The sequence below is a fragment of the Hemicordylus capensis genome, chromosome 1 (assembly GCF_027244095.1).
Source record: "Hemicordylus capensis ecotype Gifberg chromosome 1, rHemCap1.1.pri, whole genome shotgun sequence".
Taxonomy (NCBI): domain Eukaryota; kingdom Metazoa; phylum Chordata; class Lepidosauria; order Squamata; family Cordylidae; genus Hemicordylus; species Hemicordylus capensis.
In genome coordinates, this window is record NC_069657.1 from 195,362,360 (window position 1) to 195,381,906 (window position 19,547).

At 43.0% G+C, this 19,547-nt stretch overlaps 1 protein-coding gene across 6 annotated transcripts in view; it reads left to right on the plus strand.

The window, feature by feature from the left end:
* The window catches only part of UBR3 (ubiquitin protein ligase E3 component n-recognin 3), a 198,117-nt gene that overhangs the window by 18,522 nt on the left and 160,048 nt on the right, over positions 1–19,547 (plus strand). For all 6 annotated transcript variants that reach the window (XM_053265271.1, XM_053265280.1, XM_053265289.1 and 3 more), the window contains exons 6-10: positions 2,764–2,830; positions 7,573–7,703; positions 8,885–9,113; positions 10,379–10,558; positions 15,505–15,638. In XM_053265271.1, the coding sequence (XP_053121246.1) occupies positions 2,764–2,830; positions 7,573–7,703; positions 8,885–9,113; positions 10,379–10,558; positions 15,505–15,638 (741 nt within the window). The remainder of the gene's footprint in view (positions 1–2,763; positions 2,831–7,572; positions 7,704–8,884; positions 9,114–10,378; positions 10,559–15,504; positions 15,639–19,547) is intronic.

Consider the following 19,547-nt stretch of genomic DNA (forward strand, 5'->3'; position numbering starts at 1 on the left):
AGTGCATTAAGATGCTCCAGCAGTTCCTTCTGAAAGTGTGTGGATGGAGGGAAGTTACTGTGACAAAGAACAGCCATTTTATTTGTTAAAGTGTGCTGTCAAGTCAATTTCGACTCCTGGTGCCCACAGAGCCCTGTGGTTTTCTTTGGTAGAATACAAGAGGGGCTTACCATTGCCTCCTCCCACATAGTATGAGCTGATGCCTTTCAGCATCTTCTTATATCGCTGCTGCCCGATATAGTAGTAGCGGGGATTCGAACCGGCAGTCTTCTGCTTGTTAGTCAAGCATTTCCCCGTTGCGCCACTTAAGGTGACTCTAGTTATAATTAATTAGTCTTGCCCTTGTGTCTTTAACAGTAGCTTGACACACAGAAATTTAGCTGGTGAAACCTTTCCTGGCATTGAAAATAAGTGTTGGGGAAAACTTGACCAGCTAAACTTTTGCATGTCAGGCTGTTGTAAACTTGAAGGAAAAGAACTGGCAAAACCTTCTCTGCTGCTGCCCCGAGGCTTTGGAATGCGCTCCCTAGTGAAATAAGAGCCTCCCCATCTCTGACAGCTTTTAAAAAGTCTTTAAAAACACATCTCTTCACCCAGGCTTTTAATTAATGTTGCTTTAATGGTTTTAATGCTGTTTTAAAATGTTGTTTGAAATATTATTTAAATATTATTATTTAAATAATATTTAAAATATTATTTTAAAAATTTTAAATTGTTGTAATGTGTCCCCCACCCCCAATTTTTGTCTTCACAAATGTTTTACTTTCTTTTCTGTTGTAAACCGCCTAGAGACGTAAGTTTTGGGCGGTATAAAAATGTTTTAATAAATAAATAAAAGAGAGGTAATGATTTGAAAACCTCAGTCTGAACCCATTAGCAGTGTTTTGAATTTCAGTTCAACTTTAGAGGAGACAGGTACCAATAGCTTCTTGAGACTAATTTTCTAATATGATTGTGGATATGGAACACTTTAATGTTTACAATACCTGCAAATAATTTCTGGTTCAAGCTAAAACTATATTTTATAGGTGGGGAAATAATTGTCTGTTTATTCCCACTACAATTGATTGCATGTTTCTGTCATCATCTGATCAACAGTGTCTGCTCTTTACAAGTTGATATTTTTCAAAATACTGATGTTGTACTTTCACAATTTTTAAAAACAGATAGTAGCTATTACAAAGGGAAAAAGTGTAGCAGATGCTGAAATTGTCTACATTAATGCTATTGAATGATGCTTAGGCTTGTCTTTGTACAACTGATTTTGAGGGAAGAAATATATATGGAAATGGTTTAGAAAGGGAGCAAACACAATCAAGTTTATGGATACTTGATTTCAAGAATGGGAGGAGGGGCATCCTGGTTACTGTTAATGGTGTTGGGAAGGAGAAACATAGGCTCATTTCAATGCAAGATGTATAGCTGGAAGACTTAAAAGGAAGCTTAAATAACTAGGGAAGAATTATAGAAAATCCATTCTGTACTTCCATTGAGTGGATTATTTAATTTTGTATTGCATTACTTAAATGCAGAGGGATCACTAGGTAGCTTATTATTCTATCTGTCTAAATACATTTATGAATTAAAAAATATATATACAAGCTTATTAAAACAGGAAATACTCCTGTTATTCCTGATAATGCTGGTGCTGCATATGGAAGCTCTGCTGGGTAGTAATTCAGAGATATATGGGGACAGAAATTGTTGGAATATGCAATTTTTTAAAAAGCAAAGGCAGCAGAGCTCTTTTTGCTCTTCTACGGGTACATGCAATTGGACTAGATTTAACTAATGTTAACTAACATTATAAGGAGGTCAAGGGGTGTACAAAAGCAGAGGTTGCTGCATACCTGCCCCCATTGTATACTTTATGTCAGTTCACAATTCCTCTTCTGGCCATAAGTGACTATTCAGAGTTGCCTATTTGGGGTATTAGAACGGTTCCCAAGGAGCTCTGTGCTGGAGGAGAAGGATTTGATCCATAGTATACTTATAGTGGCAACCACATTTTTCTAAGTTGTGAAAATTAGCAGTGTTAAAATTGATTGTCCTGTAGCAATGATAGAAGACTGGAAATGTTCTGTTGTTCAGCAGAATGCTATGGCACATTCTAATATGTTGATATTGTCTAAATGTTAATATTGGTGGGGTGGGAACCTATTGCTAGGTACTAGAAAATGCTCTGAGAGCTTTCTTAGCACTATTTAAACTTTGAAATGTTTTCCAATCAGTTTCTTGTCAAACTGATGCTATGATTCTCTAAGCACTCCCATTTCCATTCATCACTAAAACTAGCAGTCCTAAGTAAATATGCTTAGATTCAGGTGTCAGTCATGTAAAGCCTTAAAGGGCAAACTTGAGAGTTTGAATCAGTCTTTAAACTTGTTGGAAAATATTTGAGTTGTTTATGCTTCTCTGTTTTTATTCTTAACTGTGATAGCTCTTTGAAGACAGATTATGTAGAATTGGATCACCCAGGGATGAGAGCAAACCTATAGAGTAGAGTAGTTTAATTTTGTTTTCCTAAAGCTTATTAGGAACATCAAAAACAGTATTTGAAAAAACTTCTGTGATGGAAAACCTCTCTGATGATCAGTATGTTGTTGAATAGAGTTTTGAAAGTGTTCTGGGAATAGCTTGCTGCAGTAATGTTTCCAGGGCTCTTGGTTGCCATCATTTTTCTTTCAAAAACATAATTACAGGGCAAAAGGCCTCTGGCAATAAGATGCATTTATCCACTTTCAAACTCTTTCCCTCTCTCAGGAGGACCAGGATGGTAGCCAAGGTGTGGGGAAGCGCAAGAGGGTGAAACTAAGCAGCACCACCAAAGGTACATGGCAAATGGTTTGTCAGATACTTTGTGTTTTGTACCTTGAGGTAGCCAAGCCTGATCAGTTTGGACACAGCTGACTACATTTAATAGGAGCACATAATGTGATTGTGTGCGTGCGCATACTAATATGAAATATTCTCATCAAATACCTGCTGCTCCCATCATTGGTTACTAATTGTGTCCATGTCCTCTAGGTAGCCAGTATATTTCTGAAATGTGAGATGAAGTTTGAATGAATGGTTTCCTGACTTCTTAGAGTTTATTCTTGAAAAAGAGTTGTAAGGCTTGTATAGAAGCAGAAAGAATATTTTTAAATGTGAGCTGAGTAGACTGTCAGTAAATAATTTGGGCACAGTCCTTCGCTGTTATGCACTTCCCCATAGGGCATCACGGATCCTCATTTCCCCTCCCTCCATGCGCATGTACTTGTGTGCTCTTAGCACCCCAGTCTATTAAAGGCGATGGGAGGCCAGCATGCATCTCCTTTTGCTTGTGTCAAATATACAAGCCCTGAGTGTTCCTTGACTGAGTGGAGAGGGGAGTACTGGGCGGGGATATGGGAGGTGCACCAGGTCGCCCATTCCCTTTAATGGCCTGGTGTGTTTAATTGCCTAGCGCGTGTGTGGAGTTTGCACTAGTAGGTGTGTGCCGGTTAATTTTGGCCTTTTTGTTACTTAAGCAAAATAATTACTTCATGAAAAGATGAAGGTCTTTAAAGAGAAATGACTGAGCATCTCCTGTCGAGAGGGATGAACATGAGAAAATGAAAATGGCAATGTAGATACAGGCTGTGCAGGTCTTGGGAGGATGGATTGGATTTCAAGTGGAAAGCCACAGAAATATTACTTTAGTTGCTGTGTTGTCATGTGGAGAAAGGTAGAATTTTATTAACAAGAGATATTTGAGATGACATGTGGCGGTATATCTATGTGGCAGAAGAAAATGCAGTTGCCAACTGATGAGGAAGAAGTAATGGCTTTGAGAGATTGTGTGAGGGAGAGGGTTTTGTACTAGGAATGTGGAAGTCTGCTATTGAGCTCTGAGAAAAATAGTCGCTATTCAGGAGAATTTCAGACAGAAATGCTCCATGTAATGCAGCAACCCATGGAAACAACAAAGTGGCTGGAATTTTAATCACAGCTGATCATGTTGTCAGCCGTGACAGAATGACATGTAGGTGTTAAAAGCAGGGAACCATGTTTCTATTGCTCCCACCATCAGTTGTGCTCCACAGCTGAGCCCCTCATTCCCGTTTGCTCCCTCACGTTCTAATAATGCCAATCTCCTTGTCTTTCCCCCCTCAAAACAACTAGTTGCTGAATTAGAGTAACTTGATTGTATCAACTTAATTAAAGGTAAAGGTAAAGTGTGCCATCAAGTCGATTTTGACTCCTGGCCCTGTGGTTTTCTTTTTGGTAGGGGTTTACCATTGCCTCCTCCTGTGCAGTATGAGATGATGCCTTTCAGCATCTTCCTAATCGCTGCTGCCCGATATAGGTGTTTCCCATAGTCATACCAGCTTCAAACCAGCAACCTTCTGCTTGTTAGTCAAGCATTTCCCCTCAGCTAAATTACAGTAAGCAAATTGGAAAAGCTTGTTCTCAGTGATCTCCTGAAATGTGGGGATTTTTGATGTAGCAAATGTCAGTATCTGTCACTAAAATTTACTGAAATACCTTGAAGTCTGTTAGAACCCTGTCTTAAGGCAGAACCACACATTGCCCTGGTAACCAAGGGCTCCTGAACCTGTGTTTGCATTCATCACAGTGTGAATGTAGGTGTGAATAGGAGGGGGACAGCGAACCATCTTTCTCTTTTTTCTATATAAATAATAGTTGGGGTTTTTATAAGGCCTGTTGGGGAAAGATAATTGGCTTAACCCTTTCCTGCCCCCAATTCTACAGATTCCCTCCCTGCTACATTAGCATTACAAGGCAAACATGCAGTTTCCAAACCCTTGTTTGCCTTATATAGTTCCAACTATATTCCCAGTTTATAGCTAAGAACACAGAAAGTAGGTGCTAGCAAGCTGAACTGTACATCTTAATTAAACATTAACCAGATCTGCTTCGATTTAAAATGAGCATGGTTTCATAATCCCATTTTTTATGGTTTGGAAAAAGCCTACATAGGGAAGTGGGGGGCAGGGGGTGGGAGACCCCTGTAAGCTCAGGCTCAAATGTTGCCTCCCTTTAGGATTGTACTTTTCCTCTTCCTAGGCTACCCATCACAGATGATAGGGTAGGGAAGGATTACATTGACAGATGTCATCGTAAATTGTTCCAAATTTGAGCCTAGAGGAGGGAGACATCTTTTCTCATAAGCAATGTCTCTGTTTTATTAAATACATTTCTCAAGTGTTCAGCATTCATATTTTATGACCTATGTGATGCAGAAGACATGTAGGTGTTAAAAGCAGACATAAAGTCTTAAGCAAGCTTTTGAGTTCTCCACAGCTCTTAATCAGACTGTGTGTCAAGCAAAGTAAAAAGGAGGCATTGGATAGGCATGCAGAAATAGCCCTGAAAGTCTGCAACATGACAATCTTAGGATATTGTACAGGAGGAGTTTAGCACACTCATGTAGTCTAGCCTCACTAAGTGCTAGACTCAATCTCTGGCTGCTCTTAGGGTTTCTGGGATAAAGAAGAAACCATAGTGGCCATTCTCTCTCTGCCATCCCAATTTTAGGAAAGCATTTAGTCTAGCAGTTCCTGAGAAATATCTTGGTTCATCCTATATAAGAACAGCCTTGCTGGATCAGGCCCAGTGCTCATCTAGTCCCTCATCCTCTTTCACACAGTGGCCCACCAGATGCCTCGGAGAAGCCCACAGGCAAGAGGTGGGGGCATGCCCTCTATCTTGCTGTTGCTTCCCTGCAACTGGTATTGTGAGGCACTGTGCCTCTGAGGTTGGAGGTGGCCTAATAAATGTATTACTTGATTGTGGCTTGCCCCCCCTAGTGGATTGACACAACTACTTACATTAAAAAATGTTTTGAATAAAACCGGATTTTGTCTTCATATAACCAGATTCTCTGGTGTACTGCAATAGTCTTTCCCACTGCATAGCTTACTACGGCATGTTTGTAGTATTGAAAACCAACTTCTGCGATATTTGGCTGAAACAGTAGCAGAAATCTGAGCCCAGGTCCTCCCTCCTGCCTGCCCCCCCACCCCCAGTCGCCTTCCTTCCATTTTATGCTACAGACCTATCGTCTCTTTCTTGCAAGAAGGTAGACTAAAGTTCGTGAATCAACCAAAACTCTGTTGGTTAGACACTAGAACTCTTCGAGAGTATAAGCGTGTCTGAAAATGAGACGACAGTAGGGGTAGACAATTCCTTCCACCTTGAAACTGCATTGTAATCATATAATGACTTGCAGCACTGCAGCATTAAAACATGCATTTCTGATCAATCTCTTGTTTTATTTCTAACTTGTCCCTTCCTGAAGGCTTTGGGAAGTTAACATTATGTTAAAATGTGAATAAGGCTGCAATCCACATCTCATTAAATTAGATGGCAAAACATTCCCTGATCCTAATGGATCTGGATTTTGTTATATAACATGGTAGTACAAAGTAAATTAAAACAGCTTGTATCCAGTGGCAGCCGTAGCCACTGAAAGCTAGTCCAAACGAGGTTCTCTTCTGAAAGGTGCTTATAATTAGGCTTTGAGTCTGCAGGTGGAACGAAATCTAGAACGTAGATGAGCTTTGAGGTAGAAGGAAATTCAGCAGCAGCTTCTGAGAATCTTTTGCTCTGCATCTGTTTCATGAAAACGTGGGATGATATCGACCATGTAATGTTGTTAATAAAGTGTTCTGAGTAATTAACCCCTACAGAAAATGGGCCATTGAGTTCTTCAGCAGTTGAAGCCTTTAAATGACAACCTTGTGTGTAACTCCAAAGGCATGAATAATGACTTCCTGAGAGAAGAACAAAGGGTTGTAACATAGGCACCAGACGGCATGCCATTAGTATCATTTACATATCACTTTCATGAATGTGAATGATGCCAGGTTGTAGTTGATGAATATGTTCTGTCTCGTCTAAATATTAGTACGCTCAAATTATCCTTAAAAGACAAAAAACACGGCAACCATTCAAAGATGGATTGTTAGAAAAACATTAGGCATGTTAGCTTCCATTTTCCTGGGAATGTATCCCAGCTTTAGTTCCTAGTGAGTTTGAAAAAATCTGATTAGAATAAGCCAGATTTGTGCAGTTCAGAAATCATGGCAGATCCTAACTCGTTCCTCATTCAGTCCTGTTTCTGCATTATGTCTGACCCAAGTCAGTCTGAACATTCAGTTGTGTAAATGTAGGAGAGCTTTTCCTGCCATTTTCAGTAGCTGTTGAACCTAACCCTTAAGCTGTCTCTTACATTTGGAAGAAATTAACAGGATACCTTTGACTCGTTCATATCTCAGGACTGCAGTCACTGTGTAAGATTTGTATTTTATGGAACACTTGTATGTTCTGTACAGTACAAAATCTAATTTAATCCAAAATCCTATTTGTACAGAACATTAAGTTGGCTGCATCTTCTACCCCACCCCCCCATCTCTTGAGCACGTTGCAGAAATTCAGTAATGAGTACCTGGCCCTCAGTTTTGTGTGTGATCCCAAGTGGAAAAAGATTAATAAATATTAAGAAGATATTACTAGTGAAATCAGAACATTGCTCTAATGTTCTGTCTCTATTTTCTCCCTTCCTCCAATTTTATTTTTGTCTAGATCAATCCATCATGGATGTTTTGAAACACAAATGTTTTCTAGAAGAATTATTATTTTGGACGATAAAATATGAATTTCCCCAGAAGATGGTAACTTTCTTGCTCAACATGCTTCCAGATCAAGATTATAAGGTATTCATGTGCTTATTTTTTCTTCTCCTATTGAAATAATTGCCTATTATAGTAGGTAGTAATTTTCAGTGGCATAAGAGAATAGTTATGTAAGAAGAAACCCAAACCCAACGCATTTTAGTGTAGAGAGAATGCTAATGGAAAACAGCGTAGAACAAAAAAATAATACTGTAGTACTGACAGATTCAAAACCCATAACAATACTACTGAAAATGCCATGATTGAGAGAAGACCACAAGCATGGCTGGTGCAGTCCCATTGTTGCTTATGAAGGTTGCTTGCATTTACTGTTCTTTGTCTTTCACAGCTCTCTATGTAGGCTAGCTATAGCTCTGATTCTCTGAATTGAGCTGCAGGGTTTAAATTACTTGTAGAGTTCACAAGAAAAGGATAACATTTTTAGAACTGTCTTGGTATTTGAATGCTTTGGAAAGTATTGAAACTCATTTATGGTAAGAGGTGACTCTTAACCAAATATTTGGTTCACATTTACAGATCTTTAAAGATATTAATGTTCATAGGCTTATAGCCTGAACCTGTGCAGAGTTAGGCATGCCTAAGCCCATTGATATCATTGGGTCAGACTTCAGCGTATAGACTTGAGAAACATATTTTACATCTTTGCCCACTATAATCTCTTACACCTACTAATACATTTCTCGTACTCTTGATCTCCCTCCCGCCTTTGTTTTTTAATCTCCCAGACTATTTTTACTACTCTACAGTCCCCTTTTTGTTGAAATTTGAAATGTATTGCAAATATTTGTTTCTCTTATATTTATATTTATATTATTTAGATGCTTAATGATGATACTAAAAAACTGAAAAAAGTGTGTTCCAATTTTCTGACATGTCCCCTCCCATGCACTTGTTTGTTAAAGCAGAACGTTTTTCAGTACTGGGCTTTTTAAACATTACAAATAACTGCTAGGACCTGAAAAACTATCTGTTTCACTTAAAAAGGATAGGCGCTTTAGAGAGGTCTCCTAGGATGTTATTTCATTACATTTAATACAACCTTTGTGTGTTGTTGCTGGCTAGATAATTGTACTGCACTGTATCCTAGTCTTGATTGTGTACAATTAGTAGGTTTATTATTTTCAAAAACATTTCTGCTTCCTTCTATGGAGAAACACAGAGAAAGTAAATGGTAATGCTACCATTTGCTTTATACCTTGCAGATTGCTTTTACTAAAACGTTTGTGCAGCATTATGCCTTTATTATGAAAACACTGAAGAAAAGCCATGAATCAGATACCATGTCGAACAGAATTGTACATATTAGTGTCCAGCTATTCAGCAATGAGGAGCTAGCACGCCAAGTAACAGAAGAATGTCAGCTACTGGATATTATGGTTACTGTCCTGCTTTATATGATGGAGAGTTGCCTTATTAAAAGTGAGCTACAAGGTAGGTAGTAGTGAGATTTTCCTTTAAAATAATTCAAGAAGCTTGCACAGAATATTTCTTCTTTTTATTATGTATTTAACCTCTGGACTGCAATTTAATTTGTGCCTAAGTTCATTCTTCACATAATTATACGTGCTTTAGTCCCACTGATGCCAGTGGAACTTAGGTATGCATAGCTGTGTGCTGGATTGAGGTGGTTGTCATACCATTCTGTTTTGTCTTGTGCAACAAATAAGCAATATTTAACATTAAGCGGCCTTGCAAATAAATCTACAAAAGTTATTGGCCCATCCACATCTGTGTTTAGTCATTTGAAGTCTAGAAATTAAAAACCAATGTGTAAATCTTCCTTGCCCACTTACCTGGAAGAAGTCACAGGTGGCCAGGTGAATGGCAATTTATAAGCCTGATCTAAGGATCAAACTGAATGTTACGTGTGGAATGGCAGTGCTGGTGGAGGGACTGTGTAATTCTTTCCCTTCCAGCTGTTTTTCTGTCCTGAATTTCCCCCTTCTCCATGTTTTTCACCTTGTGAGAGGAAACCTGCCATCCTTTCACTGAAACTTGCAGCCTCTTAAGGCAGCTTTTGGTTCTTCAAACAAACCCCAAAACAAACTATTGGAAATGCAATGCATGTGGGTAAATGCAACTACAGTTTATCACTAAATCCCAGATTCAGAACTTCCCATATGCTGGACGTTTACATGGCATTTGAGTGCATGAGTTCATGGAAGGCCCCCCTCCTCCAAGCACTTCAGGAGGAAAGATGAAGGCAACTTTAAAGTGGAGGGAGAAAGTCATATCTATTTTTTATTTAATATATTTTTATCCTTAAATGCACGCGAACTAAGCAGCAAAAACAAAAAGGCACCAAAACACTAAAATTCAACAATTTAAAACAGAAGACTCCTTGCATTGTAAAATTATAGCGGTAAAACATTTTATTAAAATAATGTAAAAGACCAGAGAATGATGCAGTCTTTGCCTAGTGTTGGGAAGTCATAGAGTAGGTGCCAGGCAAAATTCCCTGAGGAGATTGAATAAATGGAGCATCATCATTGAAGAGGCCCTTTCTCTAGTTGCCACCTGCTTCACAGCAAGAGCACCAGCCTCTAATGCTGATCCATGTGTAGGTAGATTGATGTATATAGGAGCTCTGTTTTAACACTGGAGGACAAGGGGGCTCTGGGGTTATGGTGTGAATGTCTAATATTTACTGGTCTACATGAGTGTCATTCAAACATAACATTTTAATTTTCTTCTAGATGAGGAAAATAGTTTACATGTAGTAGTGAACTGTGGGGAAGCACTACTAAAGAACAATACTTATTGGCCTCTTGTCAGTGATTTCATTAATATTCTTTCACACCAAAGCGTGGCTAAGAAATTCTTGGAGGATCATAGGCTATTAGTAACATGGATGAACTTTGTATCATTTTTTCAAGGTATGTGCCTTCTAACTTTCATTAGTATATGCACTATTTGTGGCTGGGTAAAGTAAGTTTGATGCAAACCTAAAAAAAATTCACTTGGTCTAATTCTTACAGTGAAATTCTTGAAATATTCATTTGAAAACCTTGGCCAACATTCAGACTAATCCTGCACAAATGTGCCAGCATTTTCTGTTATGTGGGTGGGGAGAGGCTTCATTTTTTGACAATCCCTTTGAAGCCCTTTGTGCCTCCTGGAAATGACATCTCCAATGGTCCCTCAGGAACATAGTTCTGGGAAGCACAGGTAGTTGCAGAAGAAGGGTGGTGGTGGTGGTGGTCACAGGAACCCACCTCCCCTTGCATGAAGGAGAAACTTGGGGTATCAGCATAGAGTTAGTCTGGATATTAGGCAGTGTATTTTACTGGTAAATATAAACCTTTCAGTTTATTCAAGAAAAAAAGAAAAGAAAATCGTTAAATATTTTTTGAGCACCAGACTATAACTGATACACTGTTGCACAGATATTGTTGAGATAAATAGTTTTAAAAGATCAGTTAGAAAATCATGCATTTCAAGTTTTGATGTCTTATTCAGATAGTTGCAGTTTTGCCCTTGGGAAGGTGCCATTTAAATATAGGAGTTTTCATGTTCAAGAGATCAGGAATGATTCTTGCAGTAGTACACTCCCACTGCCCCAACCCATTGCTCCTTTTGACTATGAAGGATACAATGGCCCGGTTCATACATAACACCAAATCAGAGTTAAATGGGGCAGAGGTTGTCACTCCATTACGTCTGAACCCGTGAAACCGCAGTTTTGTTGCAAAAGCAACCTCTGGTTTGCCTTGCCAAACTCCAAATTGAACCTTTGGTTTGCACAAAGGTTCACTGCTGAGACCTCTGGTTTGGCTGCCAAATTGTTAGGTCTGACTCTGGATGCCACCATAACCGTGGTTTTACACTGATTTTCAAACCGCAGTCAGAGAGGCAGTGGTGCAGACCCGCCCAGGGACATGACAGTTCTGTGCCATCAATGCCTCTCGCTGGCCACCTCTCGGAGAACCAGCCCCACCCCTGCCGTCACCTGTGCAGCTATAGAGTTGCCCGGTGACAGCGATGGTTGCGATGCCCCATCCTGGAGTTGTCAGCCTGGCAAGCTTTGCAGTCACCCAGGGGCATTCCCACTCTGTCCCTTGCTCCCCACACCTGGCAGGAAGGAAAGGGGACGGGATGACAGGGCAGGCAGTAAGTGCTTTGCCTTCCGAGAAGGGAGTGACAGTGATGTATGTGCACAAGCACAAATACCCCAGTTGGCAACATGAGCAGTGCACCCCATCATAGTGCCAGGAAGGGAAGATTTAGCATGGGCAGGTGACCGTGGTCGGGTTTAAAAGGCAGCCCCAAGCAGGGATTCTTAGCAGCCAAGTTCTATTTTTTTCGCATAAATTTTGGGGAAGATGGGCCCAGCTGAATCATCTGTGGGGACTAATATAAGATTTACTAGTTGGTACTTGAGTGCTTACCACCCATTATCCCACGTATCGCTCTCTCACGAGTGTGCCAGGCCATTGAGGCTTGGAACTGAGCAAGGTTGCTCTATGGAGTAAAGCGAGTGCTGTCTTGGTGACAGCTGCCAAATAGCTGTTAAACAATGCACCCTATCAGCCTGTCCACCCATGTGGACATGTGCACCCTTGCCCATGCTCCGAAAAGGCGACCCTGCTCTCCTGGGGCCACTGGAAACTGGGGCTCCCTTCTCCCGCGAATCCCCGTGCCAAGCGATCTGCATATGGCACAATGCTGGACCGAGCCTGGGAATTTTGAATGGGTTTAAAGGTCCATCCCAGAACCTGGTGTCTCCCGGTAGAGGCAGGCTCTGACACATGGGGCATCAAAATCCCCTATGGGTGTGCACAAGCCTTAACGGAGGGTGGGGGGTTGTAGCACTCAAGTTCACTCTGAGGCCATTGAGAGTTGGGTACCCCTCGCAGGTAGGCTCCCGCCATAGAGGGATTATCTCAACCCATCAGTGTGCAGTCCTGAGGAAGACCTGGGGCAAACACCTCTTGCTTCTCCTCAGTAGACTGTTCCTCACATGGGAGGGATAGCCAAGATGAGCAGGGAACCCCATTGGCAGGAGGGGAGCAAATGGTTTTGAGAGGGGTGCTCCTGGCTAGGTTTAAAAGGCAGCCCCAAACAGGGGTACTGGAGCAGCCAAGTTCCATTTCTTTCACTGAAAGGTTGAGGAAGGGGGACCCAGCCCTTTCCCCTTTTGTGGGTTCATGCTCCCTAGGCTTACTCAAGAGCAAGGCTGGTCTCCAGGATTAGTAGTGCCTAAGTCTTAGGAGAGTGCACAACTGTTGTGAAGGCAGATTCTTCTGACCCACAGTGTACCGCTTGCTCATGAGAGTGCCAGGCTGTGGGGACAGCCCCTTACAACTCATGAGAAGAACTATTAGAGTGGAGGGGAAAGAATTGCTGAGCAAAAACTATACTGATGCCTGATGACAAAACATCCCCCTTTCCCATGGACCACTCTCTCATGAGAGCAACAGGCCATTGGGGTTTTATTTGGAGCGAAGTTGCTGTGTGGAGGAAAGCCATGGGGAGGGGTACCCCAGAGTCCCCTTGCAACATCATCCTACATTACAGGAGGACAGACCCCTCTGTGACCTCATCACTTAAAAATCAGCCTTTTGCCCAATTCCATTCAAATAATTCTGATAGCTTCCTGGCCCCCCTTGGGCACTACCACCCACCACACTCCGCTCTAAAACATCCCTTTCCCCCTGACGTGAAGCTATACATTTGCTGCAATCCTCATTATTCCCTATGAGGAATTCCAAAATAATTTTAAAATTCACCAATAATCAGAGGCATGTCCGATTGCCTTGGGGCTTTGTGGGTGGTAGGCACCCCTGGGTGTCTACCACCCACCCCACCTTTGTGCCCCTAGGTGCTCCACAATAGGGGAAAATGGGCTGGTCAAGTCCCATTATACCCTATGAGAAAAATAATTTAAAATATTTCAAATATTCATAAAAATTGTAGGAGTGTCCAATTGCATTGGGGTTTGGGTGGTTGTTGGCACTCATGGGTGTTCCACAATAGGGAATAATGGACTGGTTTGAGTTCCATTTAACCCTATGAGGAAAAAAAAAATTCAAAAATTCATAAAAAATCGTACAAGTGTCCGATTGCTTTAGGATTTGGAAGGTAGGTACCCATGGGTGCCAGCTACCACCCCACCCATTTTTGGAGGTCCAAACTGGTTCAAACCGGTTAGAACTGATTCGACTCGAACCACCCCCAGTTTGGTTTGAATTCGAACCTGCAGCTCGAACCTGATGGCTGGTTTGGTTCAGATTCGAACCATTGAACCACCCTGGTTCAAATTCAAGCCAGTTCGAGTTCGAACCAGTTCGCACATCCCTACTTTCAGATGAAGTCCTGGCCTTCACATTTAATACTGCCTAGTTCTGTGCGGCAGCGTGTAAGATCCATTGGACCATGTTGACCAGGCCTTTCCCTCGTATCAGCTCTGCATAGATTTGAATTGCGATCTATGTTACTCTTTTCTAGTGCTCCTATCCTAGATACTCTGTTCTAGTCACTGCTTTTTCATTTTATACATTAGAATTTTAGTAATCTCATAGCTCTCTGCAAGGGTAGCAATTTTTAAGTATCATATAATATAGTAGCTTTTAATATTAGAGTAATAATTTTAAAGTAACATAGTTCTATGGTTCCATTTGTAGTGACATTCTGATTTTATAATATTGTATTGGAGCTTTAGTATTAGTTTTATAGTCTTGTTTACAACTTTAGAGTAGCATTTGTAAATTATTAATAGTCCTTCTCTTGTAGCAATTATAGTTAATAGTAATTTTAATGTAACATGACTTCATAATTTTTCTTATGACCATACCGCTTCATAATCATGTTTAATCATGCTCTACTGTAGGGATGTGCATGGAACCGGCTGTCCCGGTTTGGTTTGAGTCCAGACTGGATTCGAACCTGACCGGACCAGTTCGATCCGGCACCCCTTAGAACCCCCATCCCAGTCCGGTCGGGGGTTTCCCCCCCGTAGAGTTCCCCCCCAAATAATATATATATCCCTTTAGCCTCTTGGGGGGCTTCCTCTAGGCCGTGGGGGGGGGTTCCCACAAAGGTTCCCCCTTCCCCCACTGGCCTCGTTCCTTACCGCCATGGCCTGTTTGACCCCTGTTTTTGGCCCGTTTGGGCCTCTGTAACTTGGTGCAGCGGCCATTCCCCCCCCCCCGTGCATGCGCAAATGGCCTTTGTGAGGCCTGGCATGGCCCAGGGCCTCGCAGAGATGGCGCATGTACAGTGGTGGAGAAAATGGCCACCGTGCCGAGTTACAGATGCCCGAATGGGTCAAAAATAGGGGTAAAATGGGCCATGGCAGTGAGGAATGAAGCCGGCGGGAGGAGAGAGAACCTTCGTAACCCCCCCACGGCCTAGAGGAAGCCCCCTGAAGGGGCTAAAGGTTAAAAAAGGGGGGGAATTGTGAACCCCCCAAACTATCGGTGGGGTGTGTTCGGTCAGAGGTCGGACCGAACTAGGGTGGCGTGTTTCGTTTCGACCTCGGAACAGGTTTGGGGTCAAACCTGTTTGCACATCCCTACTTACTGTACTATCTTATGCTGGTCTTTGACGGTAATAACGATGATTGATTGACCCTTGAGACTGACAACTGGACTGCCTAATTGAGCACCCCTTATGTTTTGCTAGACCACTGTGCTTATTGCTTTAATAACACCTTTTGACACATTTGTATGTGGGGTTTTTGGCCAAGTGCCATGTCTTCTACTGAACCTAAATCTTTCTCTGTGCTATCTCTTTACAATTGATCATATATATACAGTGTGAACAGGGCAAGTGTTATTAGCTGTAATGTTATGCAACTTTGTCTCAATCTTCATAATTTAAGGTATGAATTTAAACAAGAGAGAACTTAATGAGCATGTTGAGTTCGAATCCCAAACTTATTATGCTGCTTTTGCTGCTGAGCTCGAGGCCTGTGCACAGCCAATGTGGGGGCTACTATCTCACTGTAAAGTCAGGGTAAGTTGAGTTCCCTTTACTATTCCTCCCACCCCCCACCAGTTGTGTTTGGTGATTTGAAGATTTTAGCAAATTTTACTCCCTCCTTTCTAAGCCAATTGGACACATGTACCAGGTCCTGTGGGCCAGCTTAAGGTTTTCCAGCCTTTGATTTTTCCCAGTGCAATTGGACAGAAGATCTAGAGGCAGCCACTCATAAGATGCAGTTGAAAAGACAAGTCAGAATAAAGGATTGTGAGAGTGTTTGCTAACCTCGTGAGTGAGAGACAAACCTACAGCTTTCCCAACTAATAAAGAGCCTTTCTTACTACACTTTACTTGTTCCTTTATTTAAAAATTCCAAACTTAAAAACTAACATGGCATATACATGTGAGGCCTGATTAGACCAAGCAGACTGGAAATGGATCTCATGAATACTAGTAAACCTATTAAGTGATGTCCATGTGCATCTTCTAAGGAGCTGCTACATGTTCTTGTAGGAGAGAGAGATTTCACTGCATCCTCCAGGGGATTTAGGATGGCAGTGTCCTGGAGTTTGGTCACAGTTGTCCATGCAGCACTGGTAGCCTCTCAATTAGATTACTGTGTTATATCTGGGGTTGTCTCTAAAGATCTCTTAGAAACTTCAGTTAGTTCGGAATTAGCTGCTAGCTGGGGCTGCTTCTATGGAACATATGGACAGTTTTCCAAGTACAATTCATAGTGCTGCTGCTTACCTGAAGGAGTTTCTTCCATGTACTTGCCCACACATTATATTTGCTATTGGAGACCATTCTTTGGGTTAGGTGGGTGACAACTGGTGAAATTGCATTCTCAGTTGTGGGGCACTTACCTCAGGGTGGCTCACCTGGTGCTTACTTTCATGTCTCTTTAGCATAAGGTGAAGATCTCTATAACCTCTGTAGGGATCCATGGTGCCTCACAACTGGGTCTTCTGTTCCTGCTCAGTAGGCCTGTGGAAGAACCTTTAGCACTATTTAGGTGCTCTGGTCCTTTAAGGCATAGTGTCATCGGAGCCTTCAAAGGGTGCCTATAGGACCAACTGTAGAGCGCCTCCAGTTCCTTCTCGTCCACTGTTCACACTGTCTCGGGAAGGCTCTGCTCCTGTTTTCCCTCAATTCTGTAAGAGATTGAAATCCTTATTTTTGACTTTCTGGTTTGTCTACGGACTTTTCTTTGACTACTCTTTCTGTGTTATTGATTTGGACTGTGTATTTGGCTATTCTCTGACTGACTTCTATTCGACTTCTCTGACTTTGTACTGTTTCTGGACTTTGCTTAGTCTCCTAAGAGTTTTAAATGCTGTGCAGCTTGTAAGGGCACTATGCCATCCTTGGATGGGAATTCTGATTGCCTCATCTGAATGGAGGACTCTCACAACACCAATGCCTGTAAAAATATATGTTCTTTAAAAAGATGACCTGCTTAAGCTGAGAGCTTCGACTTAAAGCGTCTGTGTATTAAAATATCCCTCATCCGGCAACACCAAGCCTGAGCCTGCCATTGCCTTGGCGTCTGCACCATTGGCGTCCGTGTTTTCTGACTCTGTTGCTTTTCGGAAGCCGATGGAGAGAGGGTGAGAGCAGTCGCATGAGCATAAACATGATCACCATCATTCCTCATTGGGAGAACCCCACAAAAAATGGACAAACATGCTCCCTTCATGACATGGGCGACGGCGACCTTGGTGCTGGCTAAACTGCATTCAACCCTGAGCTCGGCGTTGAAAGTGTCTACTCTGTTCTCCGTGAAAGTGCCATCCCTATCATCGGCTTCGTTCCCCCCCAGTTCCTCATCATCTAAAACTACTGCATCAACGTCATTGGCGCCGGGACACCCAATCTCTTCTTTGATGGACTCTGGCTCTTAGTCCTCATCTTTGGCACTGGTGTGCTTGACTCCGGCTTCTTCGACACCAGCTTCCCTACCCTCGGCACAGAGGCATTCAAAGTCTTTGGTGCCAGCCCCACAATCTTAGGAGTTGAGTTCTGCTGCCTCAGCTGCTGTGTTCAGTTCCTTGGCATTGATAAGTCCCCACCTCTATGTCATAGATGGCCACGCCCTCTTTGGCACACTCAGCGCTGGTTGCCTCTACAGTTGTTCTTCGTCTTTCGTCTGTTCATTCAGCATCCCCTTCGCCCATCGTTAACTCACAAGCATCCGGAGACACCTTCTTTGGATTCTCCAGCCTTACAGAACTTACTTGGTAAGTAAGAGCTGGAATGTCTTCTTGGTCAGCAAATTCGACTCCCTCGGGCTCTACCATTTAAATTGTTCACCCTGTCACAAGGACTTGATACTGATGAACCAGTATCACCTGTGCTAATTCCTAAGACACTGATGGGTGTTCTGTCTACCTCGACACCAAGGTGTCATTTGGCTATACCCTGGAGCAGGGGCGGCTTGTGAACTCTCCTCCGGGGGGGGCTTCTTTAAGGAAAATGGAGCCGGTGCTCCATGCCACCCAGCAGCCCCCACGGTGGTGAATCGCCTCTGCCACTCACCTGGCTCCCGCAGAGGTGAGACCCCGCCAGCGGCCAGGTGAGTGGTGGAGGCGATTCCCTGTCATGGGGGCTGCTGGGCGGCACGGAGCACCGGCTCCGTTTACCTTAAAGAAGCCACCTGCCGCCCTCCTGGAGGAGAGTTCACAAGCCGCCCCTGCCCTGGAGGGAGTGGTTCCACTTCTCAGCTTCTCATGTCCCTCACGACATAGGAACATAGAAACATAGGAAGCTGCTGTATGCTGAGTCAGACCATTGGTCTGTCTAGCTCCGTATTGTCTACAAAGACTGGCAGCGGGTTCTCCATGGTTGAAGGCAGGAATCTTTCTCAGCCCTATCTTGGAGAAGCCAGAGAGGGAACTTGAAACCTTTTGCTCTTCCCAGAGCGGCTCCATCCCCTGAGGGGAATATCTTACAGTGCTCACGTGCGGTCTCGCATTCAAATGCAACCAGGGCGGACCCTGCTTAGCTATGGGGACAAGTCATGCTTGCTACCACAAGACCAGACCCCCTGTAACAGTTCCCTGGGGGCTTCCGACATACCACATTGCAGAGCCAGAGAGTGTTTTCACTCTAGTTCACTCTGTAATTCACCTTTATGATTCTGAGGAATACAGGCTCTGGAAAACTATGCGACTCAGGGGAGCTATTCCAGACCCCTTGAATGTACATCCTGCTGACCTTTTCAAGAAGCCAGCACCACCACCTGCACTTTCAAGGTCTGCCACACTGCTGTCCAGGGCTCCGCCGCCCACACCAGTGCTGCTGGTGTCACCTGCTCCTGAGCCTCCTTTTTCCTGTTACTCCTGGCCCTGTGTGCCCTGCGCCCCCATCTGTGCCTGCGTCACTGGCTCCTCCTTCATGGCCTGCTCCCAGGGACCCTCTACTTGAGGATCCTGATTCCGATGGAGAGTCCTTGTACACCTCCAATCTGGACTCTGGACGTTTTTGAGGTGCCTCTGGGCACTTCACCCGATGACAGTGTGGGAAATCAACCATCGACCTCACCCTCTGAAGAGACTAAATCTTATCGAGTGCAAGTCGAAGAAATGGCAAAGGTTTTGGGCTTGGAGCTTCCTCCTCCTAAAGATAGTCACAGACCCTGTGTATAGTTACCTGGCTACCACATCTGTGGTGCACCCCGCCGCCCTTCCAATGCTTCCATCCCTGGAGGCTGCTTCTAAGGCTGCTTGCTTGACCCCAGTAATGTCTACTCTCCCTTGTAAAAAGATGGAGAACCTATATTGGGACCAGGAGGCTTCTTGCCCTTTTATTTTCAAGCATCCAGCGCAAAATTTTCTAGTAGTGGACTGCACGCTACAGACAAAGTCTGCCCGGAAACATTCGGCCCCCATAGATAAGGAAGGTTATAAATTGGACTCCATGGCATGGAGGTTTTACTCTTCG